At 40.3% G+C, this 20,158-nt stretch overlaps 1 protein-coding gene across 5 annotated transcripts in view; it reads right to left on the bottom strand.

Moving 5' to 3' along the window:
* LOC135092378 (uncharacterized) overlaps nucleotides 1–15,427 on the bottom strand; it is a 28,824-nt gene extending 13,397 nt beyond the window's left edge. For 2 of the 5 annotated variants that reach the window (XR_010262832.1, XM_063990833.1), the window contains exons 1-5: nucleotides 15,219–15,427; nucleotides 14,703–14,933; nucleotides 14,314–14,479; nucleotides 12,432–12,608; nucleotides 3,279–4,385 (exon numbers count right to left, since the gene is read on the bottom strand). Coding sequence is in view for 4 of the 5 variants with exons in the window: in XM_063990833.1 (XP_063846903.1) it covers nucleotides 4,324–4,385; nucleotides 12,432–12,608; nucleotides 14,314–14,386 (312 nt within the window). In the remaining variant the exon portion in view is untranslated. Of the gene's footprint in view, nucleotides 1–3,278; nucleotides 4,386–12,431; nucleotides 12,609–14,313; nucleotides 14,550–14,702; nucleotides 14,934–15,218 lie in introns of those variants that run through there. The other 3 variants (XM_063990831.1, XM_063990834.1, XM_063990832.1) reach the window with 2 other exon arrangements.
* Nucleotides 15,428–20,158: the final 4,731 nt, after the last annotated feature.

Below are 20,158 nucleotides of genomic sequence, written 5' to 3'. Positions count from 1 at the left end.
ATTTCCTCATCTCCAAGAAGACAGTACCGAAAAATTCTTTTTCATCCGTAGAAAATGAAGAAGTCTTCAGCTCTGGAATCCCAGAAGATCCAGTTCACTTTTTGGCTTCAATAAAGAAATACGAAGAAGGAGGTCGAAAGCCGTATGGAGCCCTAGCCGGACATGCTTTGGCTGCTTTGACAACACCAGTAAGCAACGCAGTTGTTGAGAGGATTTTTTCCCATGTTAATGCTGTGAAGACTAAGGTGCGAAATCCAATGAAACTTAAGATGCTGGAGGCTATTTTGAGGATACGCATAACCATAATTATGTCAAGAAAATGTTGCAAGGACCTGATAATTACAAAAGGCATGTTAGACAAATTCAGTGTTGATGTGTAAGAACATGCAAGAAGTCAAGATTGTCAGGGCAGTAAGGATGATGCCCTTGATGCTCTGTACGAATATTTCTCAATTCTTGCCTCTGGACGCAGTCACCAACTAATCTGTCACCTGGCATCTCACAGTAAGTTTATTTCTTATCACAATTTTCTTATCCCAGTCACCATTATATATATATATATATATATATATATATATATATATATATATATATATATATATATATATATATATATATATATATATATATAAGGCTTTCCAGGTCGTCTTACGAGGCCTCCCAGGCTTGGGAAGTGAGGCGAGTGCCATCTGCCTCCGCGGCATCCTTGAATATTCTCGCCAAGCGCTGGACTGTCCTCAGCTGTAATCCTGTTTGATGTGCTATAAATGGGAGATCCAGACCAGCTTTCTGTAAGGTTACCACCACCTTTCGTTTATCCTCACTAGTGACCATTTTGAGCAAGTTGAGAGGATGGAAACAAAATAAAGGCTCAATTTAGCCCCGCCTGGGGCCATCAGGCGAACATGATACCTCTTCTTTATCGCAGCCAAGCAGCTACTAAGTAGGGCTGGACGGGAACTCGTTCCGGAACCGGTTCTGACGGTTCCGCCAGGAACCGCGAGGAACCGGTTCCGAGTCTTGAAGTGTGTTCGGCCTTAAAGGTTCCAAACGAGTACTGATGGCAGATACGCACGAATTACCTTTTTGTAGTGTTTAAATTATGTATGTAATCATTAACATTATTTATAAAGTTTTGCAATAGTATCTACCAATGAACGGAATAGTGTAATACAATTAAATGTGAATTGCCCCTTTGTCTACTATTCAAAGAAATTGTGTGAATGATATGAAAATATTTCATTCAATTTAGTCAATAGGAGGCACCAATTTAGTGTTGCCACATGCGTAATCTTATTTTGTACTTTGGTAAATACCCTATGACGTCATAACATAGGGCATATGTGTGTGTGTGTGTGTGTGTGTGTGTGTGTGTATATATATATATATATATATATATATATATATATATATATATATATATATATATATATATATATATATATATATATATATATTATATACTGGTGCCATTCCGGTGACTAGTCATAAGAGTTAAGACTGCCAAACAAAGGGGAGGCTGTTACTTTTGTCCTCATGAGTGAATACCTTATCTGCGTAGATATATAAAATAATTTACATGTTGATTGTTCTGTAATCCTTCCTGTCTCGAAATATAACAATATTTTTTGAGGCACCAAGGATTTTTCAAGGGCAACGCGTTAAAGATGCACATATATTATATCTAAATCTGCGGTGTTAGAGGAGCATTCATCACGCTTAAACCTAGTCAGTTTAACCAAACAATGACATCGAAGTGAATTAGATCAGATCAAGTGTGGAATATTATACAGCACACGTCGTCTGATGTATGCTTAAGTCCGTCAAGACAAGCTGAAATGCAATGGAATTAGATCAAACATGGAACACCTCCGCACTAGACATCCCACTGAATATGCGAGTTATATAAACCCAAGCATGTATATTACTGAACAAATCCTGTGTGAGATGAGAGTAAACATCAACTACACGGTGCACCCATTCAGTATCCATCCCAGAGTCTTGGTCTCTCGGAACTGGGAGTCGGTAATCATTCCCGTCTGTATTCTAGACGAGTCCCGGAACCGCTACACACTGGTAGCCCACAAGCAGCGTGCTGGCGGTTCCGAGACTTGGGTATTCACCAGTCGCGCTCTACCGATTCCCCGCGGAACCGGTTTCGGAACTGGTTCCGACAGTTCCGCCTGCCCAAGGAACTTGTTCGTTGAATACTTGAATTATCGGTTCCTGCCTATCACTACGACGAAGCACTAGTACCAATAACTAACCGTGGGCGGTAGAGCGTGTAGGAGTTGGCAGTTACTGGTGTAGATGCATCAGACAAACAGTCTCCAAGATACGAAGTTGTGAGTTTACTTCACTTAACGCTAAAAGAAATGTTGTCCCTTTGGCGACAAAACTTTCTACGCATACTATCTATCTATCTATCTATCTACCTATCTATCTATCTATCTATCTATCTATCTACGAGTATATATATATATATATATATATATATATATATATATATATATATATATATATATATATATATATATATATATATATATATATATATATATATATCCAGTGCTTTAGACCCAGTGAGGTCTAATGACTGGATCAAGGGGTGCTGTGAACTTACCATTATAACCAGCTGTGACCTCACTGAACATTTCCCTTTATGTCTCACAACATAAGGGACAGTCACAGCCTGCCCTCTAAAGACAACTCTCTTCCTCCACACAAAACTACAAGTACCTAATAACACACACACACCCTTCACTGAAAATTTCAAAATTATCATGGCGATTCCTATGCCAGCCTCTGAGTCCCCATCTGGGGAGGGGACCACAAATGTCACCAGGTCGGACTGCTCTTCTGATAACGACCCTGAGTGTCTTGACACCCTTCTCAACTTTTTCTTCATTAACTTCTGCAACATTCACGGACTAAGATCTAATTTTCAGTTTGTAGAACACCACCTCTCCTCTTCTAAACCTCATCATCTTTCCTCACTGAAACTGAGGCAATTGACAGTAGCCCCTTTTCTGTTCCCTCTTACTTTCTCTATCCTCATTTTCAATCCAAAGCTGGATGTTGCGTTTATGTGCGCAACGACTTAACCTGCTCTCGTGCCCACGCTCTTGAATCGTCCGAGTTTTCCACCATCTGACTACGACTACAGAGTCACTCTCAAACTAAATTTATCTGTGCTGTATACCTCTCACCTAACTCCTCTGACTATAAGAAATTCTTTGACTACTTACCTACCAAAGTGGAGCACATTCTGACCCTCTTCCCTTTTGCAGTGATCTCCATTCTTGGAGACTTCAATGTTCACCACCAGCTTTGGCTTTCCTCTCCCTTCACTGACCATCCTGGTGAACTAGCCTTCAACTTTGCCATCCTCCACGACCTAGAGCAATTGGTGCAACACCCTACTCGTATTCCTGACCGTCTTGGAGATATGCCCAATATTCTTGACCTTTTCCTGACCTCTAATCCTTCTGCTTATGCTGTCACCCTTTCTTCTCCGTTGGGCTCCTCCGATCACAGTCTCATATCTGTATCTTGTCCTATCGCTCCAATCCCTCCTCAGGATCCCTCTAAGCGGAGGTGCCTCTGGCGTTTTGCCTCTTCTAGTTGGGGCGACCTGAGGCGGTATTTTGCTGTTTTTCCTTAGATTGACTACTGCTTCAGTGTCAGAGACCCTTCTTTGTGTGCCGAGCGCATTACAAAGTGATAGTGTCTGGAATGGAGGCGTACATTCCTCACTCTTTTTCTCGACCTAAACCTTCCAAACCTTGGTTTAACACAGCTTGTTCTCGTGCTATACATGATAGAGAGGTGGCCCACCAAAGGTACTTAAGCCTTCCATTACCAAAATCTCATGCACTTTATATTTCTGCCCGGAACCATGCCAAGTCTGTTCTCCAACTAGCCAAAAACTCCTTCATTAATAATTAATTAATCTTTCATGATCTAACTTCCCTCGTGACTTCTGGCATCTAGCCAAAAATATCTCCAATAGCTTTGCTTCTTGTTCTTTCCCTCCTTTATTTCAACCAGATGGCACCAGTGCTATCCCATCTAATTCTAAAGCTGAGTTCTTAGCTCTCAAACCTTTGCTAAAAACTCTACCTTGGACGATTCTGGGCTTGTTCCTCCCTCTCCTCCACACTCTGACTACTTCATGCTACCTATTAAAATTCTTCGCAGTGATGTTTTCCATGCCCTCGCTGGCTTAAACCCTCGGAATAAAAAAAAATTCATACCAATTATAGATATGTTACTAACTTTATTCCTAATTCAAAACTCAGCGGCATGTCCTTACCAGCGTTTTCATAGTGACTTCAGTCCGGGAAGCTGTGTCTGTGTGACCTGCAGCTCTGGGTGGAGATCACCTGTGCAGGGTGAGGTCAGACACTCTCACTGAATTATTTGAGTTTCGTGAAGAAAATAGATTACACGCAAATTTAACAGCAAAGCAAAGCGGGACCCGTGTGTGACAGCGAGGAGTAAGGCATAGACCAAAGCTTGCAAATGTTCAGGAATGCGTCACACCTGGGAACCAAAATACTCCTTAAGCATTTGGCATAATATCAGAAGAGGAAAGAAAGTCAAACAACAATAGATAAAACTAAAATAGTTACCAGAGAGTGGCTCATCCACACGATTTAGTACCTCGATATCTCATAGTTTCACCTTTCATCTTCACCTTCCATTATTATAGTAATACACTTACACACACAGACACACACACACACACACACACACACACACACACACACACACACACACACACACACACACACACACACACACACACACAGAGACAGAGACAGTTTTTAGCAAACGTTTGAGAGAAGAGTTAAGCTTTAGAAATAGATGAGATGGCAGTGGTGCCATCTGGTTGAAATAAAAGAAGGAACGATGAAAAAGCAAAGGTATTGGAGGAGTTTTTGACTAGGTGGCAAAAATCACGAGGGAAGTTAGACTTTGAAAGTCTTTGACACTTAATACTAATGAAGTTTTTAGCTAAATGGAGAACAGACTTGCCAAAATTCCGCCAGCACATTTCCGAAAGAAGTTATTCGCTAGTTGGAAAAGACTTGCCAAGATTTCGCCAGCATATTTCCGAAAGTTTATATATATATATATATATATATATATATATATATATATATATATATATATATATATATATATATATATATATATATATATATATATATATATATATATATATATATATATATATATATATATATGCCGACCTCCGCAAAGAAAAGTAATTTAATGTTAACCCTAAATTTCTTACCACCTTCTCATATGCTCAGCTATCCTCGACAATTGATAATTTTTCTTAAAATTCTGAAACTTGTGTATTTTTCAAATACATCCCCTTGTTGATCACACTGATCAGATTGCCGCAGGTGCGCTGAGCTTCGAAAAACTCCAATTGTGAACTCTCTTTATCTTTACTCTTGATTACTATCCACATCGCCATTTCCTAGAAAGTTCCTCATCTATCTTAATCTGTGTGAACATGCATGCGCTTGGAATTCACATTTCGTCCCTTGTCAGAAGTTACCTTTCCATCAGAGATCAGGGGTCTGTAAAAGATTTCTGGATAACTTAGGAGACCTTTACTCATCACATAGCCCCATTCCCTTGTTCAAAGGAGACAAACTTCCCACAGTCAGTGCTGTGGGAATTTGAACACTCACCTTAAACATCAGCATGGTGAATGATAGGACCCTTTTAGACAAACCAATATGCTGGTGTGTGTGTGTGTGTGTGTGTGTGTGTGTGTGTGTGTGTGTGTGTGTGTGTGTATTTTTTTTTTTTATGTAGGAAGGACACTGGCCAAGGGCAACAAAAATCCAATAAAAAAAATGCCCACTGAAATGCCAGTCCCATAAAAGGGTCAAAGCAGTGGTCAAAAATTGGTGGATAAGTGTCTTGAAACCTCCCTCTTGAAGGAATTCAAGTCATAGGAAGGTGGAAATACAGAAGCAGGCAGGGAGTTCCAGAGTTTACCAGAGAAAGGGATGAATGATTGAGAATACTGGTTAACTCTTGCGTTAGAGAGGTGGACAGTATAGGGGTGAGAGAAAGAAGAAAGTCTTGTGCAGCGAGGCCGCGGAAGGAGGGGAGGCATGCAGTTAGCAAGATCAGAAGAGCAGTTGGCATGAAAATAGCGGTAGAAGACAGCTAGATATGCAACATTGCGGCGGTGAGAGAGGGGCTGAAGACAGTCAGTTAGAGGAGAGGAGTTGATGAGACGAAAAGCTTTTGATTCCACCCTGTCTAGAAGAGCAGTTTGAGTGGAACCCCCCCAGACATGTGAAGCATACTCCATACATGGACGGATAAGGCCCTTGTACAGAGTTAGCAGCTGGGGGGGTGAGAAAAACTGGCGGAGACGTCTCAGAACACCTAACTTCATAGAAGCTGTTTTAGCTAGAGATCAGATGTGAAGTTTCCAGTTCAGATTATAAGTAAAGGACAGACCGAGGATGTTCAGTGTAGAAGAGGGGGACAGTTGAGTGTCATTGAAGAAGAGGGGATAGTTGTCTGGAAGGTTGTGTCGAGTTGATAGATGGAGGAATTGAGTTTTTGAGGCATTGAACAATACCAAGTTTGCTCTGCCCCAATCAGAAATTTTAGAAAGATCAGAAGTCAGGCGTTCTGTGGCTTCCCTGCGTGATATGTTTACCTCCTGAAGGGTTGGACGTCTATGAAAAGACGTGGAAAAGTGCAGGGTGGTATCATCAGCATAGGAGTGGATAGGATAAGAAGTTTGGTTTAGAAGATCATTAATGAATAATAAGAAGAGAGTGGGTGACAGGACAGAACCCTGAGGAACACCACTGTTAATAGATTTAGAAGAACAGTGACCGTCTACCACAGCAGCAATAGAACGTTCAGAAAGGAAACTTGAGATGAAGTTACAGAGAGAAGGATAGAAACCGTAGGAGGGTAGTTTGGAAATCAAAGCTTTGTGCCAGACTCTATCAAAGGCTTTTGATATGTCCAAGGCAACAGCAAAAGTTTCACCAAAGTCTCTAAAAGAGGATGACCAAGACTCAGTAAGGAAAGCCAGAAGATCACCAGTAGAGCGGCCTTGACGGAACCCATACTGGCGATCAGATAGAAGGTTGTGAAGTGATAGATGTTTAAGAATCTTCCTGTTGAGGATAGATTAAAAAACTTTAGATAAGCAGGACATTAAAGCAATAGGACGGTAGTTTGAGGGATTAGAGCGGTCACCCTTTTTAGAAACAGGTTGAATGTAGGCAAACTCCCAGCAAGAAGGAAAGGTAGATGTTGACAGACAGAGCTGAAAGAGTTTGACTAGGCAAGGTGCAAGCACGAAGGCACAGTTTCGGAGAACAATAGGAGGGACCCCATCAGGTCCATAAGCCTTCCGAGGGTTTAGGCCAGCGAGGGCATGGAAAACTTCATTGCGAAGAATTTTAATACGTGGCATGAAGTAGTCAGAGGGTGGAGGAGAGGGAGGAACAAGCCCAGAATCATCCAAGGTAGAGTTTTCAGCAAAGGTTTGAGCAAAGAGTTCAGCTTTAGAAATAGATGTGATAGCAGTGGTGCCATCTGGTTGAAGCAGAGGAGGGAAAGAAGAAGCAAAGTTATTGGAGATATTTTTGGCTAGATGCCAGAAATCACGAGGGGAGTTAGATCTTGAAAGTTTTTGACATTTTCTGTTAATGAAGGAGTTTTTGGCTAGTTGGAGAACAGACTTGGCTTGGTTCCGGGCAGAAATATAAAGTGCATGAGATTCTGGTGATGGAAGGCTTAAGTACCTTTTGTGGGCCACCTCTCTATCATGTATAGCACGAGAACAAGCTGTGTTAAACCAAGGTTTAGAAGGTTTAGGACGAGAAAAAGAGTGAGGAATGTACGCCTCCATGCCAGACACTATCTCCTCTGTTATGCGCTCAGCACACAAAGACGGGTCTCTGACACGGAAGCAGTAGTCATTCCAAGGAAAATCAGCAAAATACCTCCTCAGGTCCCCCCAACTAGCAGAGGCAAAACGCCAGAGGCACCTTCTTTTAGGGGGATCCTGTGGAGGGATTGGAGTGATAGGACAAGATAAAGATATGAGATTGTGATCGGAGGAGCCCAACAGAGAAGAAAGGGTGACAGCATAAGCAGAAGGATTAGAGGTCAGGAAAAGGTCAAGAATGTTGGGCGTATCTCCAAGACGGTCAGGAATACGAGTAGGGTGTTGCACCAATTGCTCTAGGTCATGGAGGATAGCAAAGCTGTAGGCTAGTTCACCAGGATGGTCAGTGAAGGGAAAGGAAAGCCAAAGCTGGTGGTGAAAATTTAAGTCTCCAAGAATGGAGATCTCTGCAAAAGGGAAGAGGGTCAGAATGTGCTCCACTTTGGAAGTTAAGTAGTCAAAGAATTTCTTATAGTCAGAGGAGTTAGGAGAGAGGTATACAGCACAGATAAATTTAGTATGAGAATGACTCTGTAGTCGTAGCCAGATGGTGGAAAACTCGGAAGATTCAAGAGCGTGGGCACGAGAGCAGGTTAAGTCATTGCGCACATAAACGCAGCATCCAGCTTTGGATCGAAAATGAGGATAGAGAAAGTAGGAGGGAACAGAAAAGGGGCTACTGTCAGTTGCCTCAGACACCTGAGTTTCAGTGAGGAAAAGAAGATGAGGTTTAGAAGAGGAAAGGTGGTGTTCTACAGATTGAAAATTAGATCTTAGACCGCGAATGTTGCAGAAGTTAATGAAGAAAAAGTTGAGGGGGGTGTCAAGACACTTAGGGTCGTCGACGGAAAGGCAGTCCGACCTGGGGACATTTATGGTCCCCTCCCCAGATGGGCACTCCGAGGCTGGTGTAGGAGTCGCCATGATTTTAAAATTTTTGAGTGAAGGGTGTGTGTGTTATTAAGTGCTTGTAGTTTTGTGTGGAGGTAGAGAGTTGTCTTTAGAGGGCAGGCTGTGACTGCCCCCTTGTGTTGTGAGACACAAAGGGAAACGTTCAGTGAGGTCACAACTGGGTTTCATGATAAGTTCACAGCACCCCCTGAATAGTGCTTTAGACCTCACTGGGAGTAATTATCGTTTCGGCAGGTGTGTGTGTGTGTGTGTGTGTGTGTGTGTGTGTGTGTGTGTGTGTGTGTGTGTGTGTGTGTGTGTGTTTAAAGGTGCAAACAGAATGCTGAGGCCGCTAAGGTAGGCAAAACATTGTAGATATGCTTAGACATAAATATTTATTGAAGGAAGAAGAACTACAATTGACGTCACTGCTCTCATTTTAGTAACAAGGGTAAAAGCATGAGGTTTGTACTTAAAAAAAGTATCTGAATATTTTCTCTTATATAGGAGGGGCACCGACCAAGGGCTTGTTAACAAAATTATGATGAAAGAAAAAAAGGCCCACTGAGGTGCCGGTACCCAAAGTCAAAAGAGGTCGTCAAAAATTAAAGGGTGTCTTGAAACCTCCCTCTTGAAAGAGTTCTTGTCATAGAAAAAGGGAAATACAGAAGCAGGCAGGGACTTCTAGAATTTACTAGCAATAGGGATGAATGATTGAGAATCTTGCATTAGAGAGGTGGACAGAACAAGGGTGAGAAAAAGTCTTGTGCAGCGAGGCAGCGAGAGGAGGGGAGGGATGCAGTTAGCAAGATCAGAAGAGCAGTTAGCATGAAAATAGCGGTAGAAGATAGCAAGAGGTGCAACATCTAGATTCTGGATATTGGGACACACACACACACACACACACACACTACTTACTAACTCAATGAATTCTCACTCACTGATGAAAGCGGAGTTCACAGGAAAGAGGATGCAGATGTGTGGTGTATAGGAATCTCAGATATATATATATATATATATATATATATATATATATATATATATATATATATATATATATATATATATATATATATATATATATATATATATATATATATATATATATATATATATATATATATATATATATATATATATATATATATATATATATCAGAAGTTCTAGGTGGTGCACCCACTCCGAGAAAGTAAAGTTGAAAAATGAACCCAGCACATGATTGTCCTCTAGATCGTGTGTGCTTGCAGTACTTCTAATTTGTTTTTTTTGTTTTTTTTTACTATCCCAACATGAACTGTTTTCTAGTTTGTGTAGCTTTGTTGCTCTTTTCCACGAAAGAAGTAATGGCAGAGGCTGAAGACAACCGCGGCGAAGAGGTGAAGGCAGTGGTAAGAGAAATGCCCGGTACAAGCGGCCTGCTACTTCTCACCGATGCAATAGCAGATACTTCTAAGGACAGTGTGGACAATCTTAACGCCAGGTTCGAACAACTAATGAATGTGTGCGGGAAGGAAGCAAAGATGATGGGTGCCTCATCCTGGGATCTGGTGATGGTGGCGGCCGTGGTGGCCGTGAGCCTCGCCGAAGCCAGGATGTTATGTGCAGCATTTAACCATGTAAACCTGTATCCCAGCAGCGGAAATAGTGTAAAATTTGTTCGACTGACTCTGCAGTCTTCAATACACTCAGGATCTGCAAGAGGGCCTTTCCACAATCCTTCAGGCTTCCTTGTCCCTAACATCCGAAGGAATATACACCGGCGGTATGTCTCGTGTTAGTGCGCCCTCCGGAGCTCCGCCACATTGAGACGGGATGACATAATTCTGCTAGTAAATCTCACCACACAGTATTTCATAAAACTAAAGTAGAGGGCAACACTACCAAGGTTGCACTAAGCTTGTGTGCGTGTGTGTGTGTGTGTCCTTGCCAAACTGTTCTCTATTGTCCCCATTCCTATAGAACTAAGCAAGTCCCTCTCTTTTAATGGCTCTTCTCTTTGATTTTTTGTTTTTGTTTTGCGATTTAAAGGTATTACAGTATTTTATTTAATATCATAATTTATTTCCAGTACATGACAGTGACTAGCTTTCCCTAATACCTAAAAAGTACTCCACTCCGGAAAAAAATAATTCATAGGCGATAAGGAGTCACATCAGTATCATCAATATGGTACTGATGGTGAAACATGAGCTTGTGGTGCAGGTGAAGTTTCAGCATCTGAATGAATGATCTCATCTGCATTCTCATCAGGACGATTTACAGATTGTCTTAACTGATCTACATGTCGTGTAGTGATTCCTTTATCCACCTGGATCTCATAGTGAATGTTTCCTAATGCTTTAGTAAGTGTACCAGGCACCCACTTGTCGTGTGTGTTATAGGGACGAAACATGTTGATGGCACTGGTGTAAGAGTATTGCCTTCCAGGAGTACCCGAGGTAAGGCTGTTGATAAACTTAATTTGTAGGTTAAGTTGATTGTAATAATTCCTATTAGTCTTAAGCTTTAGTATAAGTTGTAACGTCATTCTTTTTTTTTTTTTCTTCTTTTAAGGGGGAAGAAAGTGTAATGTATAATGTAATGTACGAACACAAAGATAATATTTAAGTCACCCTTATTAAGTTTTCTGTATTGTAAATGATTACCCCATTTTCAACATATAGTCTGTAAGAAGTATTTTTTAATAATGTATAAAGTATCCAGTAGTGTTATTAAGAGAATCAAGTACCTATTGACATTTATTGTTCGTACATTTATAATTTAGAGTGTTTATAGCTTCCAGAAGAGGCTCACAAGATGGAAGGGTAATACGCATTGTTTTTTTTTTTTTTTATCATTGAGCATATTTTGTGGACTTATTCACCTGGGAGAAGTGTACCAAATGCTGTCATAACCATAAATCACGAAATAACGAGCCACCTTGAAAAAAAAAAAAAATGATTCTTACATTCGTGTACTATTTGTTGACCAGTAGCGCATAGCGCGTTCAGCACCATTCGACCTCACCTGCTGATTGACAAGTTGTTCACCGTGAATGTTAATAGTAATCTCATGTTGTGGATACTAGACTACCTCTGAAGTGGGAAACAGTTTGTTAGCACATCTAGCGTCAATTCTGACATAGTCACAAACACAGGAGCTTCCCAGGGATGTGTGTGTTGTCACGTGTTCTTTTCAACATCTTCACAAACTATTGTACAAGTAACTATGGGGATTAAAGTAGTCGTGCAATTCAGCTGGTTAATACGAATATGTTCAATAAATTGGTGTATTAATTACTTATATTACTATCTATACATTTATATAATGTACTGCTATTAACTACCTTAAATGATATCTAAACTATCAAATTACGTGGATTCCAAGCTTCCTTACAGAAGCTATATTGATGATAAGATTGTGAACGGATTTGAAAATATATTCATGATGCAGTTAGACGCAAATGATTTAGAAGTTGAAGTAAATAAAGTAAAGCGCTGGTTATTTTTAAAGATTTTTCTTAAGAACAGACTTAACATAGGGAATAAGAAAGTGGGCATTGATAAACAAAATATTTTGTCATTGAAATTGGCAACAGCCACGTACCCTCACTCTTAGTTCCACAAAAACAAAGATAGTGCGTAGTAATCAACAGCAGGATGCCAGTTGTGTAACTTGACCAGCCTTGAGTTGTCGCTTCAGAGGTTTGCCAGTGCTGTTTTTTGGGGATCTCCTCCACCACCCACACCCCGCCAGTCAGCTGCTTGAAGTCAGGAACGCGATCTGGCGCCGTTAATTGCAGTTAATTGTGGGATCAAAAGAAGCAAAAATACAGTGATCTCTCTCTCTCTCTCTCTCTCTCTCTCTCTCTCTCTCTCTCTCTCTCTCTCTCTCTCTCTCTCTCTCTCTCTCTCTCTCTCTCTCTCTCTCTCTATATATATATATAAACTGAACCATCATATTATTCATAAACCGACACTGATTTTCGGACCAGTGTGGTGGAAGTCAGGCCGCATACTGTGAGAATATTGACATTCTCTCTCTCTCTCTCTCTCTCTCTCTCTCTCTCTCTCTCTCTCTCTCTCTCTCTCTCTCTCTCACTCTCTCTCTCTCTCTCGCTCTCTCTCTCTCTCTCTCTCTCTCTCTCTCTCTCTCTCTCTCTCTCTCTCTCTCTCTCTCTCTCTCTCTCTCGCTCTCTCTCTCTCTCTCTCTCTCTCTCTCTCTCTCTCTCTCTCTCTCTCTCTCTCTCTCTCTCTCTCTCTCTCCTCTCTCTCTCTCTCCACTGTGAATTTCGTTTAAATATGATAGGTTTCCTTTTAGATATGATATTTCCTTGAACTATGATGTTATATTTTTATTCTTTAGTTACGACTTTTTTCCTCACCACCATCGAGGTAAAAGTTAAGGCAAGTTGGTAGCTTTCGCTGTTCAGGCAACAACTTTCGAGGGGTCAAGTAACGATACCCTATCAGCCTCATATATATATATATATATATATATATATATATATATATATATATATATATATATATATATATATATATATATATATATATATATATATATATATGTGTGTGTGTGTGTGTGTGTGTGTGTGTGTGTGTGTGTGTGTTAGTGACGTCACGGTGAAAGATCAAGTTTTGATTGACTTTTTTTTTCATAAATTTCTAAAAGGAGAAAAATTTAATGATACTCCAGTGATTATTATCGTCTACCTCAGGGGTTCTCACCTTTTTGCAAGCTGGGCACCCCCAAAGCTGGTTCAATGTAGTTGGGGCCCTACTCCTCCCTGCGCCACATACTCAACCCCTGTCCAACTATGCCACCATAGATAGAATCAGATAGATAGACAGATAGAAAGAGGATATAACAGCTGCATCTCCTTTGCACTAATAGCCAATGAGTCCGTTATTTTTCTCCCGTTTTGTGTTCGCCGCCACTCTCCTCCCCATCCGGGAGAGTGTTCGCGCCCCCCGGCTGAAAACCAGTGGTCTGCCTTATTATCTTATGGAATTTTTGCATGACCTGAAACCAGTCTATTTCATGACACCGTAGCCATGTTTGGCAACACTTTTTTTTTCCGGAATAGCCCTCTAACAAACTGAGGAATTAAGATCATACTTTGACAGCTTATTTAAAAAATTCATCATGTTCATAAGGCATAACTTCCCCTTCATGAAGCCTTGCTGTGACTCAAGTTTATCTTCATCTTAATTATCCCTAATATTTCTCGCAATTACTGACTTTATTATTTAACCTAAAATTTAGGTAAAGTTGACAGGTCAGTAGTTCACCACTAACGTTTTATCTTCTTTCTTAAAGATGAGCTTTACATTCGTTTGCCTCCTGACACACTATTGGCACTTTACCCAAATCTAATGATTTCCTAAGTATTAACAAGCGGTTCATTAATAACTTTTTTGTATTATCATAGTACTCTATTATGAATGATATATTGCTGATGAATCAACGATATGTCTTGCCTCACCATTGACAAACCGCTTGAGGACCTCAGGTTGGACGGGAGCTTCAGGCTCCAGCACCACGAATGCCCGCGGCATCTCCTCAAAGTCATCCTGACACACGCCAATCACCACAGCCTCAGCCACATGTGGGTGTTGTAACAGCAAATCCTCCAGTTCAGACGGCTGTACCTGCAAATTATTGCCAAGAGATAGGAATCTCTCTCTCTCTCTCTCTCTCTCTCTCTCTCTCTCTCTCTCTCTCTCTCTCTCTCTCTCTCTCTCTCTCTCTCTGAAAAGAATATTTCTCCAAGAAAATAACATAGATACACAAAAATAAACTTGGGTGATAAAATTCAAGAAATAATATTAAACATTCATTTTTTGTTTATTTATTCACTTATTTTTTCCTCACCTAGAGAGATGACTTAGACTTGATGAGGTCTTTAATTCTGTCAGTCATGTAGATCAATCCCTGGCTGTCGTAATAGCCGTAATCACCCGTGTGAACCCAACCTTCGGCATCTATCATGGAGGAGGTAGCAGCCGAGTTATCAGCGTAGCCGATCATTGTGGTGGGGCTCCGCACACATATTTCTCCAATCTCGCCAGCCCCCAAGAGCTGCCCGCTACTTAGGTCCACTACCTGCAGGTGTGAACTTTATTAACTTCATTCTGATATCATTTTAGTTGCTTTGAACATTTAGTAGCGGCGCCATATGACTGTGATGTTTTGGCGCGTTCCCTTTTTTTTTCTTAATCATTCAATCAATCTGATAAAGAACACACACACACACACACACACACACACACACACACACACACACACACACACACACACACACACACACACAGTATTCAGTAATCATTTCATTTACTTAACTGTAAGATCTTTTCGACAATTATTGAATATGGAAAAAAAACTGTATACCTTAACTTCGAAGAAGGGCATGACTTTTCCAATACAAAGGCTTTTCCAGTCCTGTGTAACAATGCAGCCGGTAGCAAAGGAGGCAAGTTCCGTCATTCCGTATAAGTTGTATACTAATGCCTCCACCTGAAGTAAAAATAACAGTTCACAGAATGCTTATTATAACTTGCTTATCTTTATCAAATGTCTAGTACAGGATTATCATTGCCTGTCACATTCTACCCACCGATCTCCAACCTTACCTGAGTTCCAGCATATTAGTTAAGCTGTTGCTTCGCTGATTAAACTGATAAAAAGCTAAGCGATCTCCACATTCATATAACCCAGCCCATTATACTATTCCACGCCTGCAGCCCACTCGTGGAGATATTCACTTGTCTTTTGCTCCCGATTACGAAAATAACATTTCCTTATGTAGCAGGAAGGTATTGTTCTCCATAACACCGAACTGAAGCATCTTCTAGTTCCAGGCGTTTCTTTGTAAACACGTTCACTAAATGTCTGCGGTGTTGCCCCACAGTATATCTCTCAGTTCACTCGAACAATTCTCTGCTGTCCAGTTGTTGACTTAGCGCTAAAAATGAGATGGTTGGTATATTAATGTTTTAACTTTTTAGTTTGACTTAAAGTGTTAGTACTGATCCAACTGATCCAGACCACTGTGTCTTGCATTGTTCGTTTCGTACCCAAGACACTTACCCCACTGACCCAGATATATCACTTTGTTCGTTACGTGTCAAAGACACTGACCTCACTGACCCAGACTTCTGGCATTGTTCTTTACGTGCCCAAGACACTGACCCCACTGACCCAGGCTCCAAGACCTGGCGTTGTTCGTTATGTGTCTTCCTCACTTGCCGCCATGTCCTCCCAGTGCAAAGATGAAGTTCTGCCTAATGCTGATAAAATAAATAAAATAAGAACAGTTAACCTGAAAGGTAATCTATAATGGGATTAGAAGACCAGCCTTCTCCACAAACATAAGGACCTCATGTCATGGGGGAAGAGTATCAGCGACATCTGGAAGGTCCCATCCTCATCGCGAGAACGGAAAAGATATCGCTCCCGCAGCTCCACCAGACCAGGACACTCCACTAAAGAGTGTCGCACTGTGAGGGGAACTAAACAGTCATTACAAACTGAATGGGTTTCCCGGGAATGAGTGAGACGTGTGTGACCCATCCGGAAACATGATGGGAGACTATACAGGGTATCCCGCGAGTTAAAGTAGATACTTTGGGATTTGACAGCGTAATTCTAAGTCGAAAGTACTCTTCTTTGAGAGAGTAGTTTAATTCTTGAAAGGTTGGAGGTCAATGAAAATACGTGGAAAATTTCGGAGTAGTATCGTCAACGTTGGAGTGGATAGTGGATAGAAGTTTGGCTTAGATCATTAATGAATAATAGGAAGAAAGTGGGTAACAGGACAAAACTGAGGAACGTCACTATTAATAGACTTCTACCATAGACGTCTACCACAGCAGCAATAGAACGGTCAAAAAGGAAACTTGAAATGAAGTTACAGATAAGGATAGAAGCCGTAGAAGTTTAGTTTGGAAATTAAAGTTTTGTGCTAGACTTTATCAAATGCTTTTGATAGGAAATGTTTCATCAAATTCCCTTACAGAAGATGACCAAGACTCGGTAAGACTCAGAAAGCAAGATCACCAGTAGAGCTGTCACATCGGAACCCATGCCAGCGATCAAATATAAAATAGCAAATGCAGTTTAATATCAACAAATGCAAAGTACTTAGCGTAGGTAGAGGAAAACCACACAGTAGGTACACAATAAACAATGAAGCTCTTTTAGGTTCTGGGTACGAAAAGGATTTAGAAGTTATAGTTAGCTCCGAATTCCATCTAAGAAAGCAATGCATTGAGGCCAGAAATATGGTAATAGGATCAATTTTTTAGGAATGTTAAAAACATAAGTCCCGAAGTAATATAAGTTATATTTGGCGCCGGTCAGACCTCATCTAGACTATGCAGTTCAGTTTTTGGTCCCCATATTACAGGAAGGATATGTCTTTTAGAATCAGTACAAAGTAGAATGACTAAAAGGATGCAGTGAATGAGGGGTATTCCTTACGAAGCGAGATTGAAGCTGTTAAATTTACATTCTTTAGAGAGACTTAGGTTAAGAGGGGACCTGATAGAGGTCTTAAAGTGGTATAAGGGTTATAACAAGGGCCACGTAAGCGAAATTTTTAGGATCAGTCACCAGGATAGAACAAGAAATAACGGTTTCAGGCTTAAAAAAAAAAAAAAAAAGTTAAAAAAAGAGATAGGAAGAAATTGGTTCTCAAACAGAGTACTAGGTGAATGGAACGGACTCAGTAATTAGGTTGTTAGTGCTAAGTCATAAGGGAGCTTTAAGAGAAGATTAGACATTTATGAATGGGGATGATAGGTGGAAATATGTAGGTATATTCCATACAGGAATATACCTGCAGCTTGCAGCTTCCCTTATTTCTTTTTTTTTTTTTTTATATATATATATATATAATCCTCTATGCTTCCTTCTTTTCCTTTTTGTCTTTAGATAGATCATCCTTCCTTTTGCTGTTTCTTTTCTTTAAAGATATTTATTTTTCTGTACATCGACATTGCAACACTTTTTTTCTTGAAGTCTGGCAGACATTCTAGAAACTGCAAGCTCTTTTTTTTTATTGTTTTCTCAAACTTTTCTATTAAGCATAATATTGTATCTCAATTTACAATTAAGCTCCTTCATTTTTTTGTAACCTAGCACATGTAGGCAATTTCCTACAAACAGATTTGTACTCATTAAGAACCGAAGTGTTTTGAGAAACCTGTCACATTCCCTTAAAATTCCTCTCATGTACCCGAATTTGAGATTCCCTGGCCAACCGGTGCATCCGAATGATTTTTATGTAGTAACAAACAGCAGCTATAGAAATAAGATGTGTCCATGTAAAAAAAAAATTAATTAATTAATTAATTAATTAAAAAATAAGGTCTAAGGTTATAATTTTGTTCTTGGTTATTATAGTTTTATAATTGTGTTAAGTTAGCAATATGGGCAGGTGGAAAATGCTTACGATGATGCAAGGCACTACAAAAAAAAGAGTGTAAGTAACAATTTAAGTGGCTTTCTTGAGTCGACAGTGCTTGTTACTGTTGGTGGTGTTAGTGTTCACTGGCAAACATGCGAAAATCTGCGTTTGAAATTCACGAGAAAACGATGAAACACCAGAAAGATGTGGAGTCTTTTGCAAGTTCTCGTAAGATTAAATATACATTCAGAAAGAAAACTGTAGACCCCAATAAGGAGCTAAAAGAATTTGAATTTAATATAGCTTACCACTGCAGTGTCCGGTCAGCGATTCATCAAACAGACCTGATAGCTGAGTAAGGGAAAGGAAGTGTACTGGAAAATGTTAGACTGCATAGGAGAAAGTGTATGTGCTTGATAAAGAGTGTGGTTTGTGGCATTATTTTAATTGTTGGATGATATTTGTGGTGCAAAATATTCACCACTGATTGACGAGTCCACAGATGTTAGTGTGACGAAACATTTATGTTTGTGTGACAAGTATTTTTCCAAGAACAAACAGTTCAGTCTGCTTTCTTAGGTATTATACCTGTTGTCTCAACGACTGGCCAGAGTTTGTTTGATACAATTAGCAATGTTCTTAAATTAAACAATGTTATTATAAATGACTGCATTGGTTTGGGATCGGATAGTGCAAATAACCTAACTGGCGAGCACAATTCTGTCTTTTCAAGATTCAGATATATCTATCCAGAAATCAAATTAATTAAACGCACATGTCACAGTCTGGCCTTGTGTACTGAAAAGGTCTTTAACTCTTTACCATCTAAGCAGAGCTACATGATAAGTGGAATACCACACTGGTTCAGTGTAAGCTCGTTACGCAAAGATTACAAGAACATCTATGGACCTATGAACAATAGTAACAGAAATCATGAGCAGCTCGGCACCCCAAGTAAAACACGTAGGCTTGTAAGAGGAAAGTGCATTTATCAGATTTTAACTGAATGGGAAGAACTGAAGGCATATTTTTCCTCAGTGGTTGACAAATCTATACCTGCCAGACTACTGAAAGAAATGCTTCTTGATGAAAGTAACAAACTTTACCTAACAGTTGTCTGCCCTATCATTCAAAATTTTGAAACTCTTAACACTGCTTTTCAAGCTTGAAATCCAAATCCCACGAAATTATTTGCAGAACTGGAGGAACTACGGAACTTTTTGCTCCATAAAGTTTACAGAGATTACCGTCAGCGGCAGCTGGCCCTGGTTACTCAGCGATGAGAAACAAATTTGAGTATGACCTGAAATCTAGCACCATCAATTCTGAAAGGAGAGCAGCAATTAAGCAGAGCTGTTGTAACCTCTTGCACGAGACCATAAACCAGATTGATAAACAGAAGTTGAAACAGAAGATGAAACAGATTAACAGAGCTGAAACAGAAGATGTCCAGTAGGCCTAAATGAAAAGGAAAGTGGAGAGGATTGACAAGAAGAGGAAGATGGGAATCCGAAGCCAGCTTAAAACTTGACCTTTCGTGACTTCTGAGAAGCAAATTCGTCTTTTACATCGTCATATGACAATTCCCTTGACAATTCATGGTTTACACTGATGATGGACAAGTGTTCCTTTGATATTGTGGATCGCAAATATGTTTATATTATATCAACGACCACTCCCCCAATCCCGCCGGTCGCTACCGTCTGGTGAAGCCCCGGCCAGCTGCCTCGTCACGTCACCCGTCTTGCCCACGTTCGCTTCGTTGTGAGGCTCCACGAGGTCCCGGACCGAGGAGATGGCCGAGTTGCCCAGACTAGGAGTTGACAGTTTACACTAGGCTTTCTCTCCATCCTCACCCTGGTGGTTAGACAAGAGTGGTCCCATCTAAGCTAATCGAGTGCAGGCACCGGGCGTTTTTTTT

Source organism: Scylla paramamosain, chromosome 40 (genome assembly GCF_035594125.1).
Source record: "Scylla paramamosain isolate STU-SP2022 chromosome 40, ASM3559412v1, whole genome shotgun sequence".
Lineage (NCBI taxonomy): Eukaryota > Metazoa > Arthropoda > Malacostraca > Decapoda > Portunidae > Scylla > Scylla paramamosain.
This window is presented reverse-complemented; position numbering and strand designations above follow the sequence as displayed.